Source organism: Rosa rugosa, chromosome 1, assembly GCF_958449725.1.
Source record: "Rosa rugosa chromosome 1, drRosRugo1.1, whole genome shotgun sequence".
Classification (NCBI taxonomy): domain Eukaryota; kingdom Viridiplantae; phylum Streptophyta; class Magnoliopsida; order Rosales; family Rosaceae; genus Rosa; species Rosa rugosa.
Window position 1 is genome coordinate 43,998,608 of NC_084820.1, and position 9,832 is coordinate 44,008,439.

Below are 9,832 nucleotides of genomic sequence, written 5' to 3' on the forward strand. Positions count from 1 at the left end.
CATGTTTGATGTCAAAAATGTCAATAAATAAAGGAAATTTGTGCACTCCATACACACATAATCTGATCTTGGCAAATCTCCTCCTTTTTCATATATCTAGAATTACACATTTCCTCTCCTTCCCTCATTTCAATGAAGAGGTTGTGGGCTAAGATTCGACAGTCTCGAGATGAAGATTATCAAGAGATGTGTGTGACTAATGTTATTGTGATCGCAGCAGTCACTTAAGCTGAATCTGCTAATCAAACTCGACGACGAGGTTCTCAACCGAGTCGTGCACCAAACAAGGAGCAATTTAGGGATGAAAGAGGCAAAAACATGATGGAAGATTACTTTATTGAACGTCCAGTGTTCAAGGATTGGGAATTCCGAGCACGCTATAGGATGAGTCACAATGTCTTTTATCGCATCTTTGGTAGCCTTTGCCCTCTATGAATGGAAGATTACTTTGTTGAACGTCCAGTGTTCAAGGATTGGGAATTCCGAGCACGCTATAGGATGAGTCACAATGTCTTTTATCGCATCTTTGGTAGCCTTTGCCCTCTATGAATGGAAGATTACTTTGTTGAACGTCCAGTGTTCAAGGATTGGGAATTTCGAGCACGCTATAGGATGAGCCACATTGTCTTCTATCGCATCTCTGGTAGCCTTTGCCGCTATGACCGGTACTTTGTTCAAAAATCAGATGCTGCCAAGAAAGTCGGACTACTTCCGGAACAGAAGATGACATGTTCCTTACAAATGCTTGCTTACGGTGCTGGGGCAGATCAATGTGCTGAGTATTGTCGGATGGCGAAATCTACCTTCATCGAGGCTCTTCAACGATTTACAAGAGGAAACGTTAATCTGTACTCGGAAGAATACCTCTGGGATCCTACTGCGGCCTACCCCAGGAAACTGCTCGCCAAAGCTCAAAGAAAAGGTTTTCTTGGGATGATTGGAAGCATCGACTGCATGCACTGGCAATGGAAGAATTGCCCAACCGGTTGGGCTGGAGATACAGTGGTCGAAAACATATCCTCACTATCATCCTCGAAGCAGTCGCATCATACGGCACATGGATATGGCACGCCTTCTTTGGAATGCCCAGAGGATGCAATGACCTCAACGTCCTGGCAAAGTCCCCGTTGTTTGACGAGCTTACTGCTGGTCGAGCACCTCAGATTCAATTTCAAGTGAATAATAGAATTCACAATTTAGGATATTATCTCGCTGACAGTATCTATCCTAGATGAGCGACTTTCGCGAAATCAATTTCAAGGCCTACATGACCCAAGGATCTCAAGCTTTCCCAGGCTTAAGAGGAGTACAGAAAGAATGTAGAAAGATGTTTTGGTATTTTACAGTCGCGTTTTAGTATTGTTAGAGGAGATGCTCGTGGGTGGGATATAGAAGACCTTCTATACATCATGTTGACTTGTATTATATTACACAACATGATAGTCGAGGATGAACAACCTGAGGACTGCGATGAAGACTTGGAGTCTGATGAAGAAGAGGAGAACAATATGAGGCCCAGGTTGGCTACGGTTTGGGATGGACTGACCGGTGATGACTTTGATCCTGTTGGTACAGATGGTCATAATTTGAACGGATTCATGGATCGATAGATACACTCACTCAAACCTTCAAGAAGATCTTATAGAGCATTTATGGAACATTCAAGGCAACTTGGAGATCTAGATATGGTAGATGTTTGAATAATTGGTTAATGTCTGGCCAAACTCGATCCAAATTGTGCTTTTCAATTTTTTTCTTATTGTTTGTGTGCTTTTAATTTTTTTTTATGTTGTTTATTTGCTATGATTTTTAATATAAGATGTGTGCTTTAATAAACAAAATTTTCAAATATAACTTTTATTTCATAACATTTATGCTTACATAATTGACAAACGAGGAATAAGTACAATACAATTATTTGAAATACATAATCACCTAATTATTCTCATCCCCATCCTCATCCTCTCTAGGATTCCAAATTGTGCTTGCAGGGTCATCATTAGGCTGAGAGTTGGTGGATTCACCCGTAGAGAAAGGTGAAAAGTGGGGTTGTGTAGGGGATCCACCGGTGTAAGGTGGTTACAGATAGTATCCACCGGTGAAAGGAGGTTGTGGGAATGCACCACCGAAATGTGGTTGCGGATTGTATCCACCCATAAAAGGTGTTTGAAAACTTGACCCATAGTTTGTTTCATCATCTTCTCTCTCCGCTATCTTCTTTTGCTTTATTTGCCAATAACGATTTTTAGTTGGCGATATCTGACTTGTATCCATATCCATAATTGGTCTTCCCTTTCTTGAATTACAAATGTCTTTTTTCGCATATCCATTTGTAAGCGTATACACTCTCGTTGATGTTCCTCTTAGAGAGTTCGAGCAAATTTCTCATCGAGTTTTTTCTTGATAGCGGTTTCATCTTTTTGGATGCTAGCTATACTCTCGACAGCGGTTGACAAATCACTGGAATCCTTGGCTGCCTTCTTTCATTTCTGAATTACTTCTTTCACAGCCTTCCTTTCTTGAGGCCTCACCAAAGGATCTGGAGTTTCATTGGCAATAACCTCATCTACATCCATGTCCAAGTTGATGGGAATATTAACAGATGGTTGTGTGTGCATCTGTTGATTTTGTTTCTTTGATGTTCCTCCTGCTGTATGGCTAGGGATGTCTCTAAATTGTTGAAAGCCCATCACAACCTCGTAACATTCTAAACTCTGAAAATTGTATCTTTGTTTCATCCCTTTTCTCTTCATCCCGACATGCCACAATTTATGTGTTTCATCAAGCTATGTTATTTAAAAAAGAATAAAAAATTCAATTAGTACAAATATAAACGCCATTATAATTAACTAACTATTATCAAGTTGTTCAAGTAAATCCAGAATATGTGTCTAGCCCAAACTCGAGGTTACTTGCTCTAGTTGAAATAGGGTTTATATTAGAGATATTCTCGGAGAATCTTAGGAGATATCCAATCAATGTACGATTATGTTTCCATGTACAACTCTATCTCTATGCTTGTAATCCTCTATATAAAGAGGCCCCTATTATGAATGAAAGTATGACTCAATTCTCTCCCAATTCAGTTTTCCTTAAACACGTTATCAGCACGAAGCCCTAACCCTGAAACAAATAGTCAAACCTTGATTCAAGAAGCTAAAAACCTTGAATTCGAATACAAAACCTTGAAGCCTTTTTTGCCTCCACCTCACACCTTGAAGAACTCGATCCTAGGAGTCCAGAACCGGCGATGCCACCCCAAGAACCTGCCGGAAACCTACCGAACCGACCACCGGAAGCTCGATACAACCCGCAGCAAATATACCACCGGTTCACCATCTTTCGGCCATCCAATTTCAACCAAATTGTGTCACCAGATACCTCACAATCAGAAGATTCAGGAAGCGGAACAAAAAGCACAAAAACCAGCCTAAAAGTGAGTGAACCGAAAGACTGAACCTTCCGGCAGAAAACCGGCAGAAGGAAAGGAAAAGAAGCCCAGAAGCCCAAGGCAGAGGCCCACTGACGCAGACCCACGCCACGTCATCACCCGGACCCGCGCCAAGTCAGCAAGAGGGACCACAACACGTCAGCATCTGGACCCGCGCCACGTCATCAAAGGGGACCCACGCCACGTCAGCAAGGGGGACCCACTACCACGTCAGCTCCCTGGTCAACGTCAGTCAACTACCGGTCAACCACTTTTCCAGCGACTTTTTCCGGCCAACGTTTCCGGCGACCTATTTCGAGGTATTTTTTTTTCTAAAAGTTCCCATTTTTAGAGTTTTTACATTTAATTTCTCTTCTTTTTCGGGGACTTGCAACCTCCCTTTCTTTATCATAGGGGAGACCAAATTAAGCCGAACTGTGGGGGTTCGTGCTCACTCCAAGCTTGGAGCTTGTAGAGTCCTCCAAACTTAGAGTTTGTTGAGATAAAACGATCGACCGCAAACATCATTGTTTCGATCTAATCCAACCTCTCTTGGAATCGAATTTCATGGAAGCGACTACGCTCAGAAATTCCTAATTTCTTGGAATCGACTACGCTCAGAAATATTTTTTTTTTTCGTGGTAGCCTTTTTCGCTCCGAAACTAACCCTAATTTCTTGTTCTCTTTCAGGATGAGTAACCTGAACAAATTGGACATTACTCCATTGGGAACAACTGGCTCTGGATATCACAAGTGGGTTCGTGATGTTCGCCAGCATCTCAAGGCCGACGGAATCCTAGATACAATTCTCAAGCCTAGCCAAGACATGCTAACTGTTGAGCAAGCTCAAGCTTTGGAAGCAAATAAAGCAGCCTTAGAGGCAAATAATGCGAAAGCCATCATCCTAATGACTCGTCATATGGATGATTCGCTCTAGTACGAGTGTATGAATGAAGAAGACCCCAGAAAGCTGTGGGTCTCACTCGAAGAAAGATTTGGCAACGTCCGTGACTCCCTGCTTCCTGACCTAGAAATGAGATGGCATAGCCTCCGCTTCTGTGATTTCAAGTCAGTTCTTGACTACAACTCGGAAGCACTTCACATTAAATCCTAAATGGAATTCTGTGGTAAAGAGATCACATATGCGATGTTGATTGAGAAGACTCTCTCTACCTTCCCCGTCTCTGCATTGATGGTTGCTAAGAACTATCTAATCGATGTTACTGCAGGACGGATCAAATGGTTTCATGAGCTCATTGGAGCTATGAATGTCGCTGAAAAGCATGACAACATCCTTGTGAAGAACTAACTATAATTCGAGATCCGTGAAAACAGAGCATATTCCGGAATCCAATTATAGTCGCGCCCCAAAGAGAGGGCGCCAAGAGCGAAACCCTAATCTTAGGGATACTTCTGGACGTTCTGGTCCATGTAATCGCTCTACTTGGGAAGGTAATCACCAAAATAGGCGAACACAGAACCGAAGAGGTGAACGTGGAAAGAGAGAGGGAGGCAACGCCTCTGGCCATGTTGGTGGCGCCACCAACACTAAGAGCCATCTCAATGATGCTTTCAAAGCACCTCAATCAATGGAGTCTGAGCAAAGAGATGTCTGTTCTCGATGTGGAGTATTCGGTCATTGGGCACACATTTGTAGAGCTCGTGAAGAAATTGTCACCGCCTACAAAGCATATTGTGAAGCAAGAAAAGCTCACGATGTGGACCAAGAAGATCAAGAAGATGATCTAGAGTGAAGGGTTAAAAACTACAAATTTGGCTGGGATCAATAGATCGCCAATTCTGTTTAAGTCTTTATTTTCCAAGAGATGTAATAGGCAATTGCCATATACTTTGTAGTAAATGCCATTGGTTTAGTTTTTCTTCACATAGGCTCATCCAAAATGAGTGTGATATCTAGGAAGGTTTTGAGATAAGTGGTACTTAAGCGAGCTTTGCTCCACCAACATCTCTCTACTCACCTGGTCATATTTATTTTGGAGTTACCGAAAGAAGTCAAACGACTACCTTTGTTTTGCATTCGCTAGCATTTGGATTAGATTCTCCTAATGGTTAAGAGACAATGATGTACTCCATTGGCTTATGAATAAAATTTCGAGTTCTTTTCATTATGACTCCATTTTGATTCTGAGCATATTACTTTTGTGACTACGATGGCTGGGTCATCAATATTAATTCAAGGACATGGAATAGCCCAAGTTCCCCTTTGCCAAATGGCACCTTGATTACTGTCACATAAACTCTCTACGCTCCTAGGGCAAATCGCCCCTATGAATAGCCAACGGATTCCATGCGAAAACACATGTAGAGAACTGAAATGAGTTCCTTTGCAATACCTCTAATGATTGTGAACAAAGGCGCATCTTAGAGAAGTTTATGTGTCTCTCTAGTGAACTCTATGTCACTATCAGAGATATTAAATCCAATAAAAGTTATGAGAGAAGATCTCTTGGATTTAGACACATATTGGCTTTGTCACGACAGGATAGATCATTCTAGTCATGATATGATGATCCGTCTACTAAAGACTTCACACGGACATCTATTTTCTCGAGCAAAATGAAGCATGAATCAACAGTTGATTCCTGGACTAAGTGTGACCGCCGTCGCTGCCGTCCACCACCAGCCCAGGGCTGGCATATTCCTTATCCATGACGCCATGGATAGCGTACATCATGGTGATGACGCCCCAGGTGATGTAGCAATCACCAACTTTGCTTCAAATAGCGTTTCAGACATTCAGGCCCAACCAAAATCCTCATTGGTTACTTCTAAAGCCTCTCGCTCGTTTTACAAAGCCCGTTCCTTAGGAAAACAAGGACTGAGACCGTCCTATGCAAAGGACATGAAAATACTCATTTTGTTCTTACATAGAACCCATAGGGATTCTATGGACTGATTCAACCAACTTGCGGACGTTTAAATATCTCATGATATTGGTTGACACGCAAACACGCTGGTCACGTGTTGTGCCATTGTCCACTTGTAATGCTGCTTATGCTAGACTCCTAGCACATATCATATGACAACAGGTTCACTCCCCGAATCATCCTATTCAGTCAATTGGATTTGACTATGCTAGTGAGTTTACATCAAAGACCTTCGATGGTTATTGCATTGGGACTGATGTTGGACATCATATTCCCATGAGCACATCCAAATGGTCTCGCAGAAACGACTACGATAGTAGTCCGGACATTGGTAATGCGCACCAATCTCCTATTATCTGCTTGGGGTGATGCAATATCGCATGCAGCTATGCTAATTCGTCTACGACCCACCACCACTCAATCTACCCCTGCTTTACAACTAGTGACTGGGTATAAGTATCGTACTTACGCATATTTGAGTGTGCCATTTATGTGCCAATTGCGCCGCCACAGCGCTCTATGATGGGTCCTCACAGACGAATGGGCAACTACGTTGGATTTGAGACTCCAACAATCGTCCGCCACTTCATGCCCTTGCTAGGCGATCTCCTTACTGCTAGATTTGCGGATGTCACTTTGATGAGACAGTCTTCCCATCGTTAGGGGGAGATAAGAACACAGATGGTCAGCAGGAACGACAGGAATTGTCGTGGTCTGTCCCCACTATGTCTCATCTCGATCCCTACTAAAGTGACGAGATCACACAAATGGCATGTAAGGAAGGACGTCCCTACGAGAGGATGTAGCGCCACCCTACACGGAGGTAGGCATGGCGCCAACGCCAAAGAGAGTGGCACTCTAGCATTACAGGCCATGGCATAAGCTAGGATGCATGGGAGGCCCGTGGGTTCGAAGGATACTTTGGCACACTCCAATCCTTTGATCATCGACACTCAAAATCCGTCTCATGAGTATCTTCCGGGTTATGGTTATCGTTGGGGGACGCCTCAACGTCAGAAACTATTCCTGAGAATATAGAGCTCTATGAAACTTACACTAGTGTACATGAGACGTGGGATAGAAACTCCATCATAATTGATGATGTAGTTGCGCATGAGTTTGTTGAGTCAGATGATATCGAACCATGCTCCGTTGATGAATGAATGCCAACGTAGAGAGATTTGGCCTAAATGGAAAGATGCGATCCAGGTTAAGTTGGATTCTCTAACGAAGAGGAAGGTTTTCGAGCCAGTGATGCCAACACTTCCTAACATAAAACCTATTGACTAATGGGTCTTCGTTAGAAAGCGTGGTGAGAAAAAGAGATGGCAATCTCGCCTTATGGCGCAAGGCTTCTCACAAAACGCCCTGGAATCGACTACGATGAGACATATTCTCTCGTAATGGATGTCATTGCACTCCACTACCCTGTCAGTTTGGTAGTTTCCAAATAACTGAACATGCAACTTACAAATGTGGTTACTACGTATCTATATGGGGACCTAGATATGGAATATACATAACCGTTCATGGTGAACTTCATTTACCAAGTCAAGTGGCTCTAGACCAAGGAGCGCGTTTACAATAAGGTTGGAACGCTCACTAAAGTGACTACTTGATTGAGAAGGGATATGCCCGTGCGTTTCCATAACAAGTTTAGGATTCTATCGCGGTTCATGTTGGACATGATCTTCATTATAAGCCCTTAAAGAGTTAAGGGAAACCGCTGAACACTTGAAATCCGAGTTTGAGATGAAGAATTTTGGGAGAACACCATTATGTCTCGGTTTGGAACTTGAGCATCGTGTTGATAGATGCTTAGGCATTTTGACAAGGTACCTTCAAGCACCCCCATGATCGTTCGTAGTCTTGATCTGAAAAGGATCCTCTTCGTTCGAAGGATGATAATGAAGATGTGCTAGAGGCAGGAGTGCCTTACTTGAGTACAATAGGCGCATTATTGTACTTAGCTCAATGCACAAGACCGGACATCTCATTTTCCATGAAATTATTAGCTAGATATAGCTTTGCGCCAACGCGACACCATTGGATTGGTGTAAAAGATATCTTTCGATACTTGAGTTGTATGATTGATATGGGCTTGTTCTATCCATACAAAGAGATGATGGATTCGGACCCATCACACACCAGGAACGCCGCCAACACTGGCCTGCGTCCACTATCCCCATCCCAAAAGGACATGTGTTTTGGAAGGTTTTGCTGATGTTGGGTATCTCTCTGACCCACACAAAGGTCATTCCCAAAATGGTTAAGTGTTCACCATGGGTAAAGACCGTGATATCTTGGAGGTCTACAGAAATAGACCCTAGTCGCTATATCTTCGAACAATGCAGAGATTATTGCTCTTCACGAAGTGGTTCGTTATATGGATTGGATCCATAATTATGCATGTTCGAACAATTGTGGTTTGAAGTCTACCACAGATGAGCCTACGAACATTTAGGATAATTCTGCTTATTTTGAATAAGTGAAGCAAGGCTACATCAAAAGCGACAACACCAAGGATAATCAGCAACATCAAACTCTCTCCTCAAGACCAAAGTGAACTAGGTTCGATCTGAGGACAATGTGGCAGACTTGCTCACTAAGTCATTGCCTAAATTCCAGTTTCGAGAAACGTGTTGGTAGCATCGTTTGCGGAAGTTATCCAAACTCCCATGACCGTCGTCATCAGGGGGAGATGCTGACATCAGGGGGAGATGTCTACATGTATGGTCTCAAAACGTGAAGGGTGTGTTGTGCTCTTTTCCCCCTTTGTCCGAGGTTATTTTTGTCCCACAGGGTTTTTGTTACTCGGCAAGGTTTTTAATGAGGCAACGAGAGGAGCACCACGTTTGGGCGACACAAGGGGGAGTGTTCAAGTAAATCCAGAATATGTGTCTGGCCCAAACTCGAGGTTACTTGCTCTAGTTGAAATAGGGTTTATATTAGAGATATTCTCGGAGAATCTTAGGAGATATCCAATTAATGTACGATTATGTTTCCATGTACAACTCTATCTCTATGCTTGTAATCCTCTATATAAAGAGACCCCTATTATCAATGAAAGTACGACTTAATTCTCTCCTAATTCAGTTTTCCTTAAACACAAGTAATAATTTTAATTACAATGTATCTCGTATTTGATGTAAAAATCAATTAGTACAAATATAAACACCATTATAATTACTTCATTATTTATCAAATAATAATTTTAATTATAATGCATGTCGTATTACAATCAAAATCAATTAGTACAATTATAACGGTATTATAATTACTTCATTATTTATCAAGTAATAATTTTATTTTGTACTATATATCACCACCACTGAGTACCAAAGATGATCTGTAAGAAAAGTTTCAAATTGACACATACGGCCGCCATCAAAGTCTAAGAGCCACCGGTCTTCCTGTGTGCTCCACCAACCCTACCATTATGTGGCAAGGCACCATTCTTGTCTAGAATTGTCGAGGAATCACTAACAAAGAAACTCAACGAGCTTTGATTGAC

At 42.2% G+C, this 9,832-nt stretch overlaps 1 protein-coding gene across 1 annotated transcript; it reads left to right on the forward strand.

Annotated features, from left to right (window-relative positions):
• Window positions 1-549: 549 nt before the first annotated feature.
• On the forward strand, window positions 550-1,610 carry LOC133728749 (uncharacterized). The gene is made up of 2 exons (XM_062156182.1): window positions 550-1,149; window positions 1,347-1,610. Exons 1-2 carry the CDS (start codon window positions 550-552, stop codon window positions 1,608-1,610), a joined length of 864 nt encoding a protein of 287 aa, XP_062012166.1.
• Window positions 1,611-9,832: the final 8,222 nt, after the last annotated feature.

Bases quoted from the DNA above. Each gene is read 5' to 3' on its own strand.
- LOC133728749 (XM_062156182.1), top strand. From the start codon at position 550: ATGGAAGATTACTTTGTTGAACGTCCAGTGTTCAAGGATTGGGAATTT. The intron at 1,150-1,346 runs GTCGAGCACCTC...GGTATTTTACAG, and splicing joins GTTTGACGAGCTTACTGCTG to TCGCGTTTTAGTATTGTTAG.